This window comes from Lissotriton helveticus, chromosome 1_1 (assembly GCF_964261635.1).
Source record: "Lissotriton helveticus chromosome 1_1, aLisHel1.1, whole genome shotgun sequence".
NCBI lineage: Eukaryota > Metazoa > Chordata > Amphibia > Caudata > Salamandridae > Lissotriton > Lissotriton helveticus.
The window spans coordinates 1,082,689,943-1,082,712,437 of NC_136057.1; the positions used below are offsets into that span (position 1 = coordinate 1,082,689,943).

The 22,495-nt window shown below is 43.7% G+C and overlaps 1 protein-coding gene across 5 annotated transcripts in view; it reads right to left on the reverse strand.

The window, feature by feature from the left end:
* The window catches only part of CFAP54 (cilia and flagella associated protein 54), a 2,603,731-nt gene that overhangs the window by 2,126,348 nt on the left and 454,888 nt on the right, over positions 1 to 22,495 (reverse strand). For all 5 annotated transcript variants that reach the window (XR_013608312.1, XR_013608313.1, XM_078677994.1 and 2 more), the window contains exon 15: positions 20,399 to 20,546. Coding sequence is in view for 3 of the 5 variants with exons in the window: in XM_078677994.1 (XP_078534120.1) it covers positions 20,399 to 20,546 (148 nt within the window). In the remaining 2 variants the exon portion in view is untranslated. The remainder of the gene's footprint in view (positions 1 to 20,398; positions 20,547 to 22,495) is intronic.

Consider the following 22,495-nt stretch of genomic DNA (forward strand, 5'->3'; position numbering starts at 1 on the left):
CAGGCAGGCCAGTATGAAAGGTTGGGTAAAGGATACATTAAGTCAACATGGAACTTGCCCTATACACACGCTTGTGTTAGTAATAAAGGACAAAGTGTGTTCCTTAGTGGCAATAATTGTGAAAGGTCACTAAGCGGTACACTTCTGTGTCAGGGTATTAGTTTGCATGGAGCATGTGAAGGGAACTCAAATAACCTTTCATGTCACCAGCTAGGCACACCTGCAACATAAATAGAACCATTCTTTAAGAGACTCTCGAACGGGAGTTACATTCTAATTGTAGATCGCAGATGTTGCAGTCTGCTGCCCGGAAAACCTTATCTCATAACCGTGACTACGAAGGTCATGTGCTGTGAACGAGTATTGTCCCCAAACGATGCCCGAGACAGGGAGGCAAGGTTGTGGCCCAGTTTGAAGATTTCTTCTATTCGAATTGATACTTTAAGCAGAATGAAGACAGTGCTCCTACAGACGCCAACCATGTTAACGTCATCAAAAGAAACGTATGATCTCCAAGTTGCAAGGACAACGGCTGAGATTCATTCACTGTTATCAACCAATTCCCCCATACATTTCGCAGAAATACTGAGCGAAATCTTAAATATTTCTGATACAAGCGGAATCGCGAGTGTATTTAAGACAGTGTTTTCGGGAGCTTTAACCCCATTCAAAGCCATCCTGGGTATTTTTCCTGATTTTGTCCATTCCATCTTTGGCGGACTTCCTCTCCTTTTGGGACTAGTGGCAGGCATCCTATTTTTGATCCTGTTACTTCGCTATGGCAAACCACGTCACAGACAAGACACCAGCGATAATGGAAGAAACAATCCGAGCTATTGGCTACCGGGACCGCATAACTAAAGTCCTTGGACTAGCAAGGCTACGAGATTTGAACATGACTTGGTTTCTTTCATTCAGACCGATGTGGCAAAGTTGTGTTATGCCTGTATTAAGGTGCTTGCTATGCGGCGAAGAATGCGTGTTGGACACCTGTCTGACACTACAATCGGATATGCCAATGGACGCAGAGACTTTGTTGGGTCCGGTAACGGCTCATGCATTGTGCTGTCCCCAGCGGCTACCAATCCTGATGACGGCATTCGTGGAGACTTCACCACTACGATTGAAGAGTTGTGAAGTACAAGATGAAAGCAGCATCGATCAGGTACGACCTTCTGTCAGCTATGCTGATCAAAACATCACTGAAGGCAATCATGCTCATGAATGCATGTTACATAATTTTTCTGAGTTAGTGGAACTTTCACAAGAAGCAGTTGACAGTTTTTTCGAAAGTCTCAACAATATGATGTTTTCACCAGAGCAGAAAGAATGACTTTGAACAAACTAGCACACGGCGTTCCCTACACCCTGAATTTGGCCTTCAAGTTTGAAAATAAAGCAATAAGAAATTTTCTCACCAGTTTTTACGGAGAGCGAGACATTTTTTCCCCATCCATTTCCAAAAATATTTACGATTTTTTAGGACACTTATCTTCTGCTTAAAGTAAAACTATTCTTAGAGAACGAAATGTCTATTTTTAGCTACTCTAGAGACATTAGCTACCCTCTAGCATGTTCACAAGTATTATGATTTTTGTGATGAGATGGTCTCGACTTTTTCTTCTGTATTAGGAGCCATTTCATGTGTAATTTCCGCATTTCGTTCATGCTGTTTAAAAATATGCGTATTAGATTTAACATTATTATACTGCCTGCAGTGCATATAGTAACTATACTCATCTTTTCGTGTATTTCACATTTCCAAATTTCAATATGCAAATGATTGTATTTTGGGGTGGTTCGGTATACACATGCACTACTAGTTTTGTTTACTATGCCTAGACTTGTAAATATGGACATAGATTACGTGGAGTGGGTGTGGTGTATTTACTATGGGTACTGTATTGATCCTCCTATTTCTGACCCTTGTCTGGTTAATAATGAACTAGCAGCCATTCAACTGCACAGAAACCCGCTATCTGATTAGCCACACAACGGCACAGAAGCCCGTTATCTGATTAGGTCATAGCGCATGCCATCTCATAAGGCAAGCACTATTTCTCCAGCCCCCTAATAGGCATACGGTGTTCTCAAAACAAATCAAACCTACCACGACCTGGGAAATCCCCACAGTCATTGTTTTGATTTAGCCGAGAACTTCAGTAAAGAATGTGCGAATGACCAGTTCGTATGACATCCTTATTGACGTATTTATGTCCATCCTTACGTCAATCCCGGCACCTTTCAGGTATAAATAATACCGACATTGCCTTAAGCAAACACACGACGTGGTGACAAGATTGGAGCAGCGAGACTTGCCGAGGAGCCCAGCTGACAGCGAAGCCCACAGCTGCCCCTCCTTTCTGACGCGCTGAGAGAGAGAGACGCTGCCTTTTCTCCTGCCGAGAAATCCAGCTCTGGCACTTCCAAGCAGCCCTCGCAGGCAGCTAGAATATCAAGACCTGAGATAGAGATACCAGCCCTCCAGCCTTCTAAACTCCCAGGTACTGAACTGAATAATCCTTAGTAGAGAATTCTTGAAGCAGACCCTTGGCAAAGCAAACTTAACTTAAACTGCTACTTATCTACCGGTGACCGTCCTGAGCCTCGGCGAAGCGGTCGCTCCCCTCGCTGCTCCCCTCACATCAGCTGGTATCGTTTAGATCACGCTCTGCACGCATTGCCTGTACTTATTTAATTAAAGCTGCTAGGCATTGTAGCTCTGCACGCATTGCTTGTACTTGCTTGCACTTATTTAATTAAAGCTGCTAGGCATTGTAGCTCTGCACGCATTGCTTGTACTTGCTTGTACTTATTTTATTAAAGCTGCTAGGCATTGTAGCGCCTATTACCTGACTTGCTGCACTTCAGATTGATTTCTGATTGTAGCGCCGTACCGCATCTCGTCCTGTAGCGCTTTTTGGCTCGCTGCCATTTTGACTGTTTGCTTGTCGTTGTTTTGCCTCGACTTCCCGCCCCGCACCCGTCTCCCAGCTGCTCCTCCCTCGCCCCTCCACTATCTATATATGACAGATGCTCTTGCGCGCAGCGTTCACGCGCAGCGATCGCGCCCCAGTCGCGCCGAAGGTGCGCCAAAGGTAAGCCCGTCTACACCCGTCCGCGCCTGGACCGCGCCCAGAGCCAGACCCCCTGGTCCCCGCTTCACCCACCCTCCCCGCATTACATACGACGCCTCCTCCCTCTTTGCACTCAACCCCGGCCGACTCACTAACTGCGCCCAAGCAGCACCAGGACACACCCATGGACCCTTCACCTGCCACTCCTGCAAATTTACCTGCGTCACGTCCCATTAAAAATCCACAAACACCAAACAGAGAGCCAAAACCAACCACCTAAAATGCATCCTTCTCAACACCCGCTCGGTTCACAAACACGCCATCGACCTTTGGAACCTACTCGACACCACTTCTCCGGACATCGCCTTCCTAACAGAAACCTGGATGAATGCCTCTTCAGCTCCAGACATCACCATAGCCATCCCGGACGGCTACAAGATCATCCGTAAGGACCGCCCCATCCAAACAGGAGGAGGCATCGCCATCGTCCACAAGAATACCATCCGCGTCTCAACCAGCTCAGATGACAACCTCGCTATCGCCGAACACCTTCCCTTCCAGATCCACACCGACCCCAAGACAACACTTAGGGGCACCCTCCTCTACAGGCCACCAGGACCCCGTACAAAATTCAGCGAAGACATCACTGACTTTATCACCCCACACGCCCTCCCTTCAGAAGAATACATTCTACTGGGAGACCTCAATTTCCATCTGGAAAAGAGCAACGACAGTAACACCACCACCCTTCTGGCCAATCTCGCCAATCTCGGACTCAAACAACTTGTTAACACCCCCACTCACTATGCAGGACACACACTCGACCCTATCTTCACTTCCAGCAAGCATATCTCCTTCACTCATACCACCCCCCTCCACTGGACGGACCACAGCTGCATCCACTTTATTTACAATAAGACCTCGACCCACAACCACCCTCAACCAACTCTGCGAAGAAATTGGAACAAAATCACCATCGACCAGATCTCAACATCGCTTCTTCAAAAACCCCCTGCCCATTCAACGAACCCTAACCAAGCCGCCATCAACCTCACACAATGGTTAACCCAAACGGCCGACAAATTAGCACCCTTGAAAAAACATCAAACCAAGCAAGATAGCAAGAACGCCCCCTGGTTCAACGATAACCTTAAGAAATCCAAGAAGCTCTGCCGCTCCCTTGAGAAAACTTGGAAAACAGACCCAAACACTATCACCCAAGCCGCCTTCAAAAACGCCACCCGCAAACACCACCAACTAATCCGGTCAGCCAAGAAATCAGCGCTCAAAGACCGACTAGATAACAACGCCCACAACAGCAAAGAACTTTTCAACATCATCAAAGAATTCACCAACCCCACCGCCAGCTCTAACGACATCACCCCCTCTCAAGTCCTCTGCGACTCCCTTGCCTCATTCTTTCATGACAAAATCGCCGACATCCATAACAGCTTTGACAACACACCTGTAAACCAATCCACCCCACTCACCTCCGAACCGTTACATCCTCCGAATATCCTTCTCGAATGGAACCCAATCACCACAGAAGAGACCATTCGCCTGATGAACTCCATCCACTCAGGATCCCCTACTGACCCATGTCCCCATCACATCTTCAACAAAGCAGACTCCATTATCGCACCCCATCTCCGAGATGTCATCAACTTCTCCCTTAACTCCACCACATTCCCAGATAGCTGGAAACACGCCGAACTCAGCGCCCTTCTGAAGAAACCCACAGCTGACCCCACCGAACTCAAAAACTACCGCCCCATCTCGCTCCTCCCATTCCCTGCCAAAGTCATTGAGAAAGCCATTAACAATCAGCTCGCCACCTTCCTCGAAACTAACAAATCACTCGACTCCTCACAGTCTGGCTTCCGAGACAAACACAGCACCGAGACCGCCCTCATCGCAGCAACAGACCACATCCGAACACTACTGGACAATGGAGACACAGTCGCCCTTATCCTGCTTGACCTCTCCGCAGCCTTCGACACAGTCTGCCATAGCACCCTGATACAACGCCTCAGAAACATCGGAATTCAAGGAAAAGCATTGGACTGGATCATTTCGTTCCTCGCTGGAAGAACTCAGAGAGTCCGCCTCCCCCCTTTTAAGTCAGAGGCCACCGAAGTCATCTGCGGCGTCCCGCAAGGATCATCACTCAGCCCCACCCTCTTCAACGTCTACATGAGCCCCCTCGCAACCATCGCACGTCAACACAACCTCAACATCATCTCCTACGCTGATGAGACTCAGCTGATCCTCTCACTCACCAAAGACCCAACCACCGCCAAAACCAACCTACACGAAGGGATGAAAGAAGTAGCCGAGTGGATGAAGCACAGCCGTCTGAAACTGAACTCGGACAAAACGGAAGTCCTCATCTTAGGCTCATCCCCCTCCGCCTGGGACGACTCTTGGTGGCCAACGGCCCTAGGAAAAGCCCCCATACCGACGGACCACGCACGGAACCTGGGCATCATCCTGGACTCCTCACTCTCGATGACCAGACAAGTCAACGCCGTCTCATCTTCATGCTTCAACATCCTACGCATGCTCAAAAAAACATTTCACTGGATCCCCACCGAAACAAGAAAAACGGTCACCCACGCACTGGTTACAAGCCGTCTGGACTACGGAAACACCCTTTACGCCGGTTCCACCGCGAAACTACAGAAAAAACTCCAACGCATCCAAAATGCTTCAGCCAGACTCATACTAGACATCCCCCGCACAGACCACATTTCCGCTCACCTGAAAGACCTTCACTGGCTCCCAGTCAACAAGAGAATAACGTTCCGTCTCCTCACCCACGCACACAAAGCCCTATACGAACTTGGACCTGATTGTCTCAACACGCGCCTTTCCTTTTACACCCCCACCCGCCAGCTGCGTTCGTCCAACCAAGCCCTCGCCGCTGTTCCGCGCATCCACAAAGCCACCATGGGAGGAAGATCCTTCTCCTACTTAGCGGCCAAGACCTGGAATTCCCTTCCCATCCACCTCCGCCTTACTCAAAACCACCTAGCCTTCAGAAAACAACTTAAAACATGGATATTCGATAAGTAAACCTCCCCCCCCTCCTCAAGCGCCTTGAGACCCTATGGGTATGTAGTGCGCTATATAAATTCTGACTTGACTTGACTTGATCTACTCCCGCCACGTATTAGGCTTAGGTCAGGTACATTGGGGTAGGCGTAGTTAGAAGCACCAGTTGAGTACGATTAGTCAATGTATATATGTATGTATCTATTTTATCCATTTTAAGTATCATATGGCTAAGAAACCATATCAATGCTTTTACAGTATTATTTTATAATTCTGTTATTACTGTATGCACTTTACTTAACAATAAGTATTGCAATAATAGCGATTCATTTCTCTTGTATGAGAAAAGAGACTGATCAATAAATAACATCTTTTATTGAACACGCCCATCTCTTCCTTTTCTCTACAATCTGGTGAAACTAAGAATGCACTGAACTGACTGAGTAAAATAAGTTGTCTTTTGTTTTCACACGACTCTAGAGATACACTCTTGATTAGGGGAGAGCAAAGTTGTCATGTTCTATGGTTGTCAGAAACTAAATCCCTTCTTGTCTATCCAGAGAGGTTAAACTCCTTGTCTATTCGAGAACGTTTCTAGTGAACTCGGAGCTAGCTGGCACACACATAACTTTAAGTCTAATATCGACAGTAGAAGACCTAGTTAGCCTCTGTCCTACGTCTATACTATTGAAGATATTATTCCAATGCGCAGAGCCTATTGGGATGATAGGAACTACACTACACTAGGAGTAGCTTCAAGAAGGGTGTGCATTACAGCTGAAGTCAAGTAATTGCCACCCATTCCTTCCAATAAACAAAGTGGTAATTCTCATACAAAAAGGCTTACATGGCAATATGAACTCATTTCACTCCAATACTCATTAAGAAATTGCTTCCTTACAAACCTAAGTTGAAATACATTGGCTGAAAAGTTATCTTCATGTTGCTTAATCATTCCAACTAATTCTATGTAACCTATGTGCACACAAGGCTGTGTAAAATGCCAGTATAAAGACACTTTTAATGCTTCATTCGAAACATCTGCTTCACCCATTGGTAATTGCAAACAGCTAAACAAGCGGAGATCAACTGGGTGTCAGAGAGTGGAAAGTAACATTTAGAAAAGAAATGATAATCAACTTAACAGAACCCATTAAAGAGAGTCATCATACCACAGCACTCGGTTAAGTGGCTCAAGGAGAAGTGCCCAGGGTTGTGCTTACTGAGCCATCTGTACCCGAAGTGGCTCAACACCAAAGCTGCTGAGTGGGATCAAAACAACTTCAAAGGTCTTTGAAGAGTGCAAGCTGTGATCGGCGTTTTCAGTAGTGAAGGATTGATTTTCCAAGGGGGAAGAAAGCCACGTTCTCAGTAATTATTAAATATGACCCAGAGGCAAGCACGTCACAAGGCCTCAGAATGGGTTTGCACGAACAAGGTCACCACACGGTGTCAGAGAGCACGCTACCCTCAACCTCAGTAAGTTTCACACAGGTCTACAATGCTGCTGCCTTTCTGAAATCGCCTCTATCATTTGGTACCAACAAAAAGCAAAATATCAGCAGCAGATGGACTGCTTGGATTGAGACATTTGATGATTTCATTGATGCACTTGAAGAAATTGATAACAAAAATATTATCAAGTATCTCAAAAATCTTGCTTGTGAAGGTGTAAAAGAAGTCTTAAAGGAAATGCTTCAAACTGACAAATTCACATACCATCAGATTATTGAAGCGTTGAATCTCAAGTTCAATCCAATGCCAAATGTGGATATATTTCCAGTCAAGAATACCAGAAAGTTGGCAAAACAATTGATGAATTTGTGGAAAGACTCAATACCCTCATCAAACACTGTAATGAATTTAATGATGACGAAGCTATACACCCCAGAGTTATTGATGGATGCTTGTCAGATTCATTTAGATGATGAATGCTGAGGCCAGAGGTGCGCAGAGTGAATCAGTCATGAGGGTGAAAAGTAAGCCGAAACAAAAGACTGAAGGACACAAAGTGATGTCTACATGTAAAAAGAAGTTGTGTTTCACGTGTAGATCTTTGTTTCTGCATAAAGGTATAGTCCCGCCATTGAACAAATAAGTAAAGGCTGTGGGAAGGAGAACCATTTTGTGACAGTTTGCAAAGCGAAGGAAAAAGTCAGTGCATCACACCAACCAAATGGCCGCCCGAATAGTCCATTCGAAGCTGAAGTGCTAAAGGCACTCTTGTGGTCAGGCACCTTGTGATGACCTTTGACTACCATTATTTTACTTGACTTGGGTGTGTTATTTTATCCCAGTCTCAGTCTATGACGTCTTGCATATGCCTTGTTTCTCTTAAAGGTTTCTTTCTTGTAATCCTGCAGTCTTTCAGTGAGAGCTGTCATGGAATAGGAGAGCCTTGCCAAGAACAGAACGTGTGGGATGTGCATTTCAAAGCATGAGAGAGAGAGAGAGGTGGGGAATGTACTTTTTGGTCCCGAAGTGCAGAGTTATGAGCAGTGGTGCACAAATGTGCACTATGTAGTACATTGAGAGATGAAGTATGTGATGCTATAAGCAGTGGTGCACAAATGTGCACTGTGTTGTACCCTGAGAAGAAATATACATTTCTTACTATTGGCTTTGACATGGCCTCATGTCATCCTGAATTCTGACTCTGCCTGGCCTGAGCTTTTTCTGTGCGCACACCCAGGCTCGCAAATTGTTTGGGTTAATCACCTTCAAGGATTGTTTTTGTGAGAGATTGTTAAATGTACCCTGGAAGGCTTTCATGAGCTTAGTTAAGATAAAGGCTGGAACATGCAAGAATGTAGAGGGGACATGAGAATTCCTTTCTGGCCGTGGAATGCTTGCCTGGAAGCTGGCCAGTTCCAGTAAGATTCCTTTGGTGCAGGGAGGAAGACTCTCAAATTTTCTAGTGTGTGTTTTGAGACTATAAAGCTGAGGTTTGTTGACAGCTGAGTTGGGAGCTCACTTACAGAGTAGACGTACTGCTGTAAGACAAATGGAACCTGAGCCCCGGTCGAGAGTCCAAGCCAGCTGTGAACAGGCCCCCACCGTGAATTGGCAAGGATGTCGAGTGAACGATCAGTGGAGGTGACTAGTGCCATTGTGATGCGTGGTTCCAGTGGCTGTGGTCATTTGAGGTGTTTGAGTTTTGATTACTGCCATTGTGATGTGTGGCTAGTGGCTTTGTTCATTTGAAGTGTTTTCTTTGTGATGTGTGGATGAGTGAGGTGCAAATCCAAAGTAATCATGTGATGCATTCAGTGTATATATCATTCTGATTATTCTTTTGAGGACGTCCAGTATATTCACTTGAGTCTTATCTCATATTATTTGCTGCTTGTTTAACCATCAGTTTTATTCATGGATTTAACTGTTGCATTTACCAAGTATGTTATTATTGCTTGCATATAAATATTTATATCTTACTGTGTATTTGAATGTTGTGCATTTGGCATTTGAGAAAGCCTTTCTGTTAGAGAGCATTGCATAAATAAACCCCAAGCCTTATTCTAAAAAGAGAGTCTTTGCATTTTGTAAAATAAAACCCTTTTCTAGGTGTTGTTGTGTTTTTTGTCTCCTGCTTCGCCGTGTTTGAGCCACCGTGTGAGAGATTCTGTATAATCTCAAAGGCGAAGCAAGACAGAAGCATGCACATAAGACCAAGAGGCAACCTCAGCAGAGGCAAATCGACACTCAACGATGTTGATCATCACAGAAATCATTGTCTAACAGTTCTGCAGCGTCAGTATCAAGTGAAAATTAAGAAGAAGAGGATTGTGCCATGTCAATTTTTACCTCAGAAAAGCATGTGCATGTTGGGCTGGCTGCCTGTGAAGAAAAATGTCAGTCAAAGAAAAGTCGACATGCCAAAACACCAAAGTCATTCAAACATTGCCTGAAAATTACACTGAAAGTGAATGGTTGTTCGATACCTTTCACTATCGACAATGGTGCATTGATAACCCTTATGCTTGAGAACAAATACAATTAATTGTATCTGTTACCACAACGGAGGGTGTGCATCAATGCCACTTAAAAGTGAAGGTTTATTTGTAGTGAAAACTAAACACAAGAAAATAAAGGTGCAAGCACCCATCCATGTGGGTCAAGGTACAGCATCAAGTGCCGGACTACTCAGTTTTAGCTCTGCTGCTGATATGGAACTGGTTTCAGTGAACTACAATATGATTGGTAACCACGAAATAATATGTCAGTTTCCTTCAATGTTTCATGGTTTGCGAAAGCTTAAGACTATTAAAAAGTAGATTTCCATTTTAATGGGGACCTCCGTCCTGTCGCTCAAAGACATAGGCAAATTGCTTTTCATTTACAAGATGCAGTTGAAAAAGAGCTTGAATCATTACTCTAATAAGATATCATTGAGCATTCTACTGGTCCACGTCCATGGGTTTCTCCCATAGTGGTAGTGCCAAAAAAGGACAGTGAAGGAGCTGTACACATATGTGTTCACATGCGTCAGACGAACAAGGCAATTAAATGAGAACGACATCATTGTTGATTTGATAGCGCAACTAAATGGTGCAAAGGTCTTCTCGTGCCTTGACTTAAATAAAGGATACCATCAGTTGGAACTCGAAGAAAATATCAGGTACAGTACAACCTTTTCTATGTATGTATGACTATTTTGATATAAAAGATTACGTTTTGGTGTGTCATCATCTGGCAAATATTTTCAAGACACCATTTGACGTATCATACAGCCTGTCATAAATGTGTTTAAAATTATAGCAATGATGTAATGGTTTTCAGAGATACACAAACGGAGAACGATAAAGCTCTCACACAAGTTTGCTGTTTACTTGCTGATGCAGGTTTGACTTTTAATGCATACGAATGCAATTTCTATAAGACAAAGCTAAATTCTTTGGTCATATCTTTTTTGATGGGGCTATGACACCCGGTTCAGCTAAAGTACAAGTACTGTCAAATGCAGATCCTCCACAAGATGCTTCAATGTTACATTAATTGTTTTGGTATGGTTAGTTGCTGTTCCAGGTACATACAAGGCTTTGCCACTGTAAGTGCTCCATTGAGAAACTTGATGAAGGAAACCTTTCCTTTTCACTTGTCACATGAATGTGAGAAAAGTTTCAAAAGAATCAAACAAGCCATTGAGAATGCTACTGAAATGGCATACTTCAACCCAAAGCTCCATACAGAGGTTGTTGTTGATGCTAGCCCCATTGAGTTAGGTGCTATCCTTGCACAGCAGACAACCAAATGATCAAAATCATATTGGTTTTAGACAAAAAAGAGAAATCTGGCTACCACTTTTTAAGCGCTGCTATTTATTTAGGCAGACTAAAGATCAATGCACTTAGTATCCTTGGTCCTGGTTAAATTGCTTTACCCATTGGTTACAATATTATATCAAAACATTAATCATTTTTACATGCCTGAAAACATATTGACACACTATTTGATACAACTGTCTTCAGTGCATTCGAAACAATTTGTCACTGGGTTGTATGTAAACGCTCGCTTGTAGCTGCATATTTCTTCATTTTCTCACTTCCGGTTTGGAACACATGTGATCTCATTATTTCCTCATTAGTATCCTAGGATCCCAGTATGGGGAATGTTGGGTGATGTCGTTTTTGGCCCATATGTTTGTATTACCAGAAATTAGATGCAGTCTTGCCACGTGTGTGTTTCTTAGGAGCTTGATTTTTTTGATTCGGACATTTCATTTACCCTTTCTGGGTGCTGTTGATTTGAGGATAATGTATGCCTCTTTTTTTTGGCAGGGCGGATTATGCTGATAGCACTGTCCAAACAAAATCTCTTTCTGTGTGCTTCATTTCAACAAAGTGAGACACCATTGGAGCTGTCATAATTTGTTTTTTGATACGAGACCGATGTTGGACAATTCTTTGGTTCACTTGTTGATTTATTTTTCCAATATATATTGTGTGGCATGCACACTTAATTACATAGTTGATGTTTTTCGGGGACATTCAACATTGATTCATCCCCACAGACCACAACAAATCTTGCTTTCCCTATGGCGAGCAACTCTCGTGAAATGAAAGTAAATAGAGTGCAGTTAGAGTACTCAGTGTTGATATTGCTTTTTTTAAAATAGGCTGGTGTAATGTGTAATGAGTAGAAATTTTGATATCCTAATGTTTCATTGTATAATTTGGTAAAGCACATGTATTGTTTTTTTTAGCACTATAATTGTTTTAAAAAGATTTTTGAATGCACTTTTGACAGTTTTTTCAAACAGTGTGTCAATGTGTTTTCAGGCATGTAAAAATTATTAATGTTTTGATATAATATTTTAACCAATGGGAAGAGCAATTTTACCAGGACCAAGGAAACTAAGTGCATTGGTCTATATTCTGCTTAAATACATAGCAGTGCTTAAAAACTGGTGGCCGGATTTCTCTTTTTTGTCTAACAACTTTAACCTAAGCCCCATCTAAATTGGGCTTAACCCCTTTCTTGTACCAAAAGAAAACAAGTTACTTACCTGTAACTGTAGTTCTCCAGTATTGGAAGTTTTCATAGATTCACATACCTGAATCATTTCCCCGTCGTCGAGACGGGAGTCTCCGGTATATAAAAAGCAATACCTAGCAGTATAGCTAACTGAAAAAAGGCCTAGGCCCATTTCTCTTTTGTAACCCATAACTTTTGTTATGTAAAAAAGCACCAAACTTTTCCCTTCGCCAATCAGAGCTCCTCACCCTCTAGAACCCTCCTGAGAGAACCTTTTGCCCCTCAGATTTCCGGGCACTTGTGCTATAACACTCTTTGTGCCTAATCCAAGGTGAGCCTGTCAGTAGTTCTCCAATACTGGAGAACTACAGTTACAGGTAAGTAACTTGTTTTCTTACTCCAGTATTGGAGCTTTCATAGATTCACGTACCTGAATCAAAATAGCGAGCAGTAAATCATAGCACATTTTGTCTTGTCACCTACTTCTCCCAAACAGGTACACTTGTCTTTCTCTCGTAGCAATAGCTGCATAAAAAATGTTCATAGATCAATTGCTCATAAATGTTAAAACAAACAGTGTACAATAATAAAATGTGCTTAGCTTACCAACCAAGGAAGGAGGGATGACAAGAAGGCTCACCGTTATTGGAAAAGGTTCCTTAGTACAGCTTGTCCCACTGCTACATCGCTTCTGGCGTGGGCATCCAGGTAGTAATGTCTGGTAAAGGTATGCGTACTCCTCCAGGTAGCCACTCTGCAGATGTCCTGAATAGAAACGCCTGAAAACAGAGCAGTATAGGTTGATACCGCTCTTGTTGAATGTGCACGAACACGTGCAGTCAACAGCTTTCCCGCCGCCTGATGACAGAATTGAATGGTGTTTGAGATCCATCGTGCAATTCCCCGTTTTGACAACGGGAATCCTTTCCTGGGGCACTAAAATCCACAAAAAATTGTGTTGATTTTCTGAAAGTTCTTGTCCTTTGTGAATAAAATTTCAGACAACGCTGAACATCCAAAGTGTGGAGAGTTCTCTCTGCCGCTGTAGATGGTTGAGGAAAGAATCTTTTAAGGATCAATGGCTCATTCAAGTGTAAATCCGTTGGCACCTTTGGAATAAATCTCGGATTTGTTCTCAGCACCAACCTGTTCTCTCTAAATTGCAGAAAAGGTTATTGCGTTGTAAGTGCCTGTATTTCTCCCACTCTCCTGGCTGATGTCAGAGCTATTAATAGAGCCACCTTCCAGGATAGGAATTTTAGATCAGTTTTATGAATTGGTTCAAATGGTGGCTTCATCAATTGTGATAAAACAATATTCAGTTGCCACATATGAGGTGGAGGCCTGACAGGTGGGTAGACTCTAAATAATCCCTTCATGAACTGCTTTACAATTCTCTCCGACCACAGAGATGGACCCTTTGAACTTCTCCTGTATTTAGAAATCGCCGCCAATTGCACGCTAATAGAAGCATGGGCCAATCCAAACTTTGCCAGCCTTAGTAAATATGGGATGATTTGATGTGCCTCTGCTTGCAAAGGATGTAAGTCATTCTCCTGACACCACAAGCAGAATCTTTTCCATTTCATCCTATATGTCGTATTAGTGCTTTCAGCCCTTGCCCTTGCTAGGATCTCTCTACATTCTGTTGGAATGTTTAATCGATGACATTTTCTTTACTCATGAGCCAGGCTGCTAATTGCAGTGATGTCGGGTTTAGATGCCGTACTTGTCCCTGAGCCCTAGTCAATAGTTCTGGTATTGGCTGTAGACGTATTGGCTCTGTCTCTTGTAAAAGGAGCAGTTCCGTGAACTTTTGCTGCCTTGGCCACCAAGGGGCTATTAGTATTATCCTGCACGGTTCTTTATTCATCTTCGTGAGTACTCGCGGCAGGAGGGGAATCGGCGGAAAAGCGTAGGCAAAGACGCCTGACCATGCCATCGAAAACGCATTCCCCCATGATCCCCTTTGATGATGCCAGCTTGCAAAGAATTGGCATTTCTTGTTCTGGGCTGAGGCAAACAGATCCACTGTTGGTACTCCCCATTTGGCAAAGATTGTCAGTAGTGTTTCCTGATCGAGTTCCCACTCGTGACAGGTCATCTTTTGCCTGCTGAGAGTGTCCGCTATCGTGTTCTGATCCCCTGGAAGATGTACAGCCTTCAGAGTTACCTTGTGAGTTATAGCCCATTTCCATATTTTCTGAGCTTCTCTTGACAGAGAGAGCGATCTTGTGCCCCCCTGTTTGTTTATATAGTGCATTGCGGTCGTGTTGTCTGTCAGCACTAACACCGATCTTCCTTCCATTCTTGGCAGGAAGGCCAACAATGCCAATCCTATTGTCCTCAACCCCAACAGGTTTATGTGAAAGTGTTGTTCCTTTTGTTTCCATCGGCTGCTGACTTGTAACTCCTGGAGGACTGCTCCCCATCCTTTGAGAGAGGCATCCGTGGTAACCACTAGTGGAGCTGATTCGATCAGGAAGGAAAGACCCACCGAGATATTGTTTCTGTGAGTCCACCACGCTATTGCCTGCAACATTGGTTGCGTGACTTTGACCTTGTCCTCGAAGGATCCCTTTGCTTGGCACCACTGTAGATCTAGAGCCTCTTGCAACGGGTGCATTCTCAATCAACACAGGGGAATGAGTGGTATGCATGAAGATATCGTACCCAGAAGTGATTTGTATTTTTGGACTGAAAGACACTTTCTTCTCCTGAACTCTTTGGCCAGAGAGACGAGTCCCAATTGTCTTTCTGTTGATGGGAATGCCTTGTTCTGCGACGTATCTAGGATTGCATCCAGAAACGTGATCCTTCTGGATGGTTGAAGAGATGATTTCTCTACGTTTAAAGTCATACCCAGGTCTGCAAACAAATCCATGCAAGCCAAAGTTGAAACTTGAGCCTCTTTCTGCGATGGTGGCTTTATCAACCAGTTGTCTAAGTATGGGAATATTTGGTGTTTTTGTCTTCGGAGATACGCTGCCACGGGTGCCAGACATTTTGTAAACATTCTTGGGGCAGATTTGCGGCCGAATGGCAGCACTTTGAACTGGTAATGTTTTTTGGCCACTGTAAATGGAAGGTATTTTCTGTGGGAAGGATGGATGGGGATATGGAAGTATGCATCCTGTAAATCTAGGGAGGTCATCTAATCTCCTGGGTTTAAGAGTAGCAGAATATCTTGGAGGGTCACCATTCTGAATGACTGTTTCTTGAGATAGGCATTTAGAGACCGTAGGTCCAGGATCGGACGCCACTTGAGAGCATTCTTCCGGATCAAGAAGAAACGGGAATAACATTCTTTCCCTCTTTGGGAGTTCGGTACCGGTTCTATTGCTCTCTTTCGGAGCATTGCCCGAATCTCCCGACACATTTGAGTTAGGTGTTTGACTTCTTGATACGTAGGTGGCGTGAGAGGAGGGAAGTGTAGAAATTCTAGAGTATGTCCGAAGTTTACTATGTGGAGGACCCATTTGTCCAATGTTATTCTCTGCCACCCAGGGGAACCTTTGATGGGTTAGGAGGATAAAAAATCCGGAGTTTGAAGGCTGTCATTGTCTTTTGTTGTTGTCTTTACCTGGACAACGTCCTCGTCCTCTGGGAGCGGACTTAGAGTAGTATCCAGACTGCGTCTGGCCGTATTGCTGCCGGTAGTGCTGTGATGAGGAAGAATAGGAAGTGTATCTTCCTTGTTGGTATCCACCTCTATAATATGGTTGTTCTCTTCCATGGGCGCCTAGAAAGGGCACCTTCCAATGCTGCAAAGTACCCAAGGTCTTTGCCGTATCCGTTTCCGTTTTAATACTCTGCAGGGTCTCATCTACCAGACGTCCAAATAAATCCTCCCCATCAAAAGGTAGATCCAGAATCTTATTATGGACCTCCGGTCTAAAGGCAGTGGCCCTCAGCCAACCGTGGCACCGTAAAACTGCTGCCCCTCCTATGGAACGAAAGACTGTGGTAGCTATGTCCATGGCACACTCGATGACTTCAGCTGAAGTCCTCTCACCTTCCTGCAGAATCTTCTTCGCCTCCTGTTTACTGTCTACCTGCAGGAGGTCAACATATGGTGCTATATCGCACCACATCTGCCTGTCATATATGCCCAGGATGGCAAGGGCATTAGCTGCTCGGACTAGGAGAGCTGACATTGAGGAGAATCTTTTACAAGCATTGTCCAAACGCCGTCCCTCCCTGTCCGGAGGTGCAAAAATAGGTGCTGACGGGTTCTTCGATTTTTACTGCGCTGCCTGCGAAATGATAGAGTCCGGTTTTGGATGGCCCAGCAAACACGCTGGAGCATCCAAAGGCACCTTATACTTCTTGTCCAACCTAGCGAGCACAGGTGTAACCGTCGCTGGGGTTGTCATCACTTGTAAACCTTCTTTCCATACATGGTCGATGATTGGTATGGATCTGACTAATTTTTGATAGGGCTCTTTAAAGTCATAAAGAAAACATTCTGCCTGAGTTGTCTTCATAGGCAGCTGAAATCTTTTTGCAGCCCTTTCCATCAAGTTGTGGAATTCACCAATATCCACTGGTGGAGAATCCGCCGGCCCTTGAGTAGGTGATGGTGGAGATGGGATTAGATAGTCATCCCATCCCATTCTTTGTGGGGTTCCGTTAACTCCCCCTCCTCATGCTCCTCGTAATCCGTGGTAACAGGGACATGAAAGAGGAACTTCCTGAGGGACTACTGACGGAGGAAACCTCCTTTTATAATCTTGCAACATGAACTGCAAGTCCATCATCATTGAGAATGGCATAACGACCAGCTCCTCCTGAGGTCCTTGCTGGTAATGATGCTGTGATATTCTTCATAACCCTCTTCATCATGATCCTCCTGACATTTTTCATGGAGTTGCGATGGGCTACTGGCGTACCCGAAGGGTCTGTCATCCTCCTCCTCATCCGACAGGTGCAATTTACGACCCCATTGGGAATGGCTAGCACTCTCAGGGATGGGGGCCTGCTAGGGTCAGATGACCACCATGTCTGTGACTGACTTTAAATAAACTGCGAGTGTTTTGGAGCCCGCAATTGCGGTCGCAAAACCATCCTATACTGAAGTCGACTCGCTATTAGGAAGGGACGGCCTTGACGCATCCCTTCCTAATAGCGAGTCGCAAATCCTATTTTGTGAGTCGGTAATAAGTTACTGACTCGCAAAATAGGGTTTGTACATTTGGCAGACCTATTTTTCGGTCACAAACTGGCTGATTTTCCGTTTGCAACTGCAAAAAACGGTCGTACATCTGGCCCCTGGTTTACAAACAGATGATGAAAGTGTACGCCGATAGAAGCTGACATGCAAAGAACCTGGTATTTGAAAAAGGAGATTGAGTGCTCGCTCGCCAAATGCTGTTGCCACTACATCCTCAAAGCAGATCGTGATGGTGGAGATGGGATTAGATAGTCATCCCATCCCATTCTTTGTGGGGTTACGTTAGCTCCCCCTCCTCATGCTCCTCGTAATCCGTGGTAACAGGGACATGAAAGAGGAACTTCCTGAGGGACTACTGACGGAGGAAACCTCCTTTTATAATCTTGCAACATGAACTGCAAGTCCATCATCATTGAGAATGGCATAGCGACCAGCTCCTCCTGAGGTCCTTGCTGGTAATGATGCTGTGATATTCTTCATAACCCTCTTCATCATCATCCTCCTGACATTTTTCATGGAGTTGCGATGGGCTACTGGCGTACCCGAAGGGTCTGTCATCCTCCTCCTCATCCGACAGGTGCAATTTACGACCCCATTGGGAATGGCTAGCACTCTCAGGGATGGGGGCCTGCTAGGGTCAGATGACCACCATGTCTGTGACTGACTTTAAATAAACTGCGAGTGTTTTGGAGCCCGCAATTGCGGTCGCAAAACCATCCTATACTGAAGTCGACTCGCTATTAGGAAGGGACGGCCTTGAGGCATCCCTTCCTAATAGCGAGTCGCAAATCCTATTTTGTGAGTCGGTAATAGGTTACTGACTCGCAAAATAGGGTTTGTACATTTGGCAGACCTATTTTTCGGTCACAAACGGGCTGATTTTCCGTTTGCAACTGCAAAAAACGGTCGTACATCTGGCCCCTGGTTTACAAACAGATGATGAAAGTGTACGCCGATAGAAGCTGACATGCAAAGAACCTGGTATTTGAAAAAGGAGATTGAGTGCTCGCTCGCCAAATGCTGTTGCCACTACATCCTCAAAGCAGATCGTGGACATTCATGGTGGCTGTTCCCAGTTTCCAACGACACAATCAGGTCGGCCAGTTCGAGCACCACAAAGCTTTAATTGTACAGATCTATATTTTTCTGTAAAAAATTGTTTTTTATTTCATTAAGGAGGATATTGTAGAGTCATGCAGGTTAGCAATGACAGAACCCCTTTGGCTCCCGATCGACTCCATAGAGCTGTGACATAAGTGTTAGAACAGAATGCAATGCAGGCAAGTTTCGAATGCTGAGTTCTCAGTTACATGCAGACGGATAAAAATGTGTAATACCAAGCAACATGTGTGGTGCAGTCATTGACGGGTACCCAGGCTGGGTAGCACGCTACAATAGACAAGCCCTGCATATCCAGTGCATACACTCCTAAGGATTGTCCCAGCTGCCCATGCCAGGCTGCCCTTCAGGTCTGCTAAAGTTACATCTCAAATTTTGGCCTTTCTTTGCAAGATGTCTCTTCACTGATATCTGCATGAAGAGGCTGTTGTCTGTAGCATCCAGAGCCATTATGGCAACCATAAATTGATCTATTTCTTATTCTTGCAATCGTTTTTGTTTATTGAAATCATTGGTGTTAGTTTCTTGTTTTAATGAATTTCCTATAGAATTCCTCCAGACCATAATCCTGAGAGGAGATGTACATTAGATAGCATATCCCATCTCATCAAGCTGGGTCTGGTGGCTTAGTGGACTAATATATCCACCAGAGAGGCCTGTGTTCGATCTCATGGTCAAAGGTTCAAATCCCAGAGGATCCACTTGGCCTTTCATCCTTCAGAGGTCGATAAAAATAGTACCATTGAGTTGGGTAACATTAAACATCTGTTATTCAGTACCAAGATACCCTTCTGGGTGAACGTGTACTTTACAAATCCACATCTTATGTTATCTAGTTCAGCAAGGATTTCATATATTTAAATGTTCCTTTTTCTATTTCTATAGATTAAAAGCATAATTGGCATCCAGTGACGAAGCAGTACACCCACATTCCCATCTCCATAGCCAGTGCATACTTCTAGTGGTGGAAAAATATATACAGGGTAGTAGATCAGGTTAATTTCAGGAGTTACATGTAGGCAGAAAGATATACTTATCTCCTGAAAAGTGTTCTTGAAGTATTGTTTATGTTGTGACTGTGTTTACATTTGCTAAACTGCTGACATCCAGGAAACCACAGGCCCAGGATTACTTTGCTATGAGTTGTGCTATCACTGACTATACAGGTGCTATGTCATCCAAGAAAGGGACATACATTAATCTGTTGCATATGCAATCCCAACATTTTTCCAGTCATTATTCTTTCCTCATCAACTGTTTTCATGCGATGTCTATTTGAGGACTGAAAAGAAGGGTGCAACAATTGTTAATTATGGTAAAAAAAGTCTTGACTTTCCTTACAAGCCGAAAAAATATATTGGTTACTCAGAAGCATATCATTTTACACAAATAGAATTTATGGGGTATAAGCAGTAGGAATAAAGGGTAAGTAGTATGATGATGATAACTATTTGAAGCCAAGAGCAAACAATGAACACATTGGGAATGCAAGGAAAGTTACCTGATTTCCCACATTTTGATACTGAATCAGCTAAATTCTCAAATAGTCCAGCCAACCGTAAGGCCACTTCAGTAATTACAGATACATCAATGTCTACCATGTTGCAGCGGAGCACTACTTCTTGAAGGAGCAAAAGAATATGCACCCACTAAAAAGACAAAACAAGAAAAAATGCAAACAAAGTTTAGTGACAATATATTCCAGATTAGGTTGCAAACATTAGATCCCTTAGATTAGGAGATAGACATATTTGAAACTGTACTGCTCTCAAGACAATGGCAATGGCAGAGGCATATACATGGAGCTTCTGTGTAGCCCTATCCCTTCCTGCTTACATCCATGTGCATCTCATCCTCATTTTCAACTCTCTAGCAGTCCATTTATACAGAAAACTGTATTTGTTGGATTAGGATATGCAGGAGTACACAGTATATGTAAAAATAAAGCTGGAACCACACTGAGACATTTCGTTGTATGGTTATGTAGCTCATTCACCACATTGATTGGAAAATGTACTCTGCATAAACGAATAAGGATTGGTCTGAGTCAGGATATGCAGAACACCTAGGACAAACTACTTATAAAATGCCGATTCAGGAACCAAAGCTTACATAATGCATGTGTAGCACTTAATATAACTCTCCTACAGATGCTCTTGAGGGGGACATTCCTCTCAAAAGACACAGTTGCTATTATGGCTCTATGGAGTGGGCTTGGAGAGTCTATAAATCGTTGTTAGGGTGGAGGTTTCTAGATTTTGGTGCTACAATTGTCATGGCCCAAGTATACTGTGGCACAATCCTTGCGAAAGGCTTCACCCAAGAGCCATTGTTGAAGTAAATATACAGGAAGGTGGAGGATTGTGCCCTCACCATTGTCAATAAAGATTCATAGGAAAATCCAGGCGTTCCTTGAAAGTTTAACGTGTTAAGTTTTATTTCATTTTTCACAGTTTAGAAGGACAGCCGACACGTGTTTCACCCAATTGGCCTATTTAAGCCATGGGCTTTTTCAAGGCTGATAGGGTCAACAAGGGGAAAGGTTATGTGAGAAGGACAGGGTCCCATTGGGGAAGTCAAGAAGGAGAAAGACAGAAAATTAAATAATTTTTAAATGTATGATGATAGTGAGAGAAGGAGCGGAATCATGGAGCACATAGGGTGGTGAAGCAGAGAGAAAAAGGTTTGAGTAACACGTCAGAGAGAGGAGAAGAACATGTCAGAAAAGGAGAAAAGCAGAGGTGTGGATAAAAGTTGGGTTTTGAAAAGATAGAGAGATCAGAGAAAAGAGGAGAGAAGATGAATAAGGTGATCTAGCAATAAATCTAAAAGGACACATGGGTTATATGATTAGAGCATAGACAAGCAATTGAAAATAAACATAAAAATATACAGATAAGGGGACTGATATGGAGAAAGACGACAACATGAACTACAGGAATAGCATATATGATAGCAATACATGACAAGATTGGGACTGGTAGTAATTACATTCCTAAATATTGCATCATCTTGAATGAATGGGAGGGCCCCAAAAATATGGGTATACACAGAAAAAGCTGTTAGGAACAAATTGGAAAGGACATAAAACTGAAAAGCCAAAAAGGGAAAGGTTTAGGACAAGGTTGCATAATACAGGGTCATAAAACAGAGTATTCCAAACGGTGGCCTAGTTGTAAAAGGGGCTCACTGATTCTGCTAGTTATGTAAAGCTGTATTATATTTTAGGTCAAAATGGTAGAAAAGAGCAGATAAAGTTGGATATGAACATGAGAAAAAGACAGTTTGGATAAATGTCATGAGTGCTTACCAAAGTCGTTTTTTCAGTCAAAATCAAATTCGGAATTCTAGGTGAAGAAAAGGGTGCGATTAAAGTCGATTCTCTTAGCAAACATAGCGAATATGTGTGATCAGGGAGGATTGAGAGAGGGAGGGGCGGCTAACATGGTGCTGTTCACGGGACGCGCTTAGAAAGAAAAGCACATAGCTGAAAGTTAAGGGGTCCTCCCAGATGAGGCCCACAGGTAGTAAATGTCAGGGCAGGCAAAGTGGAGCAAAAGTGAGGACGCCTGAGGCAGATGTCAGGGTTGAGACAGGG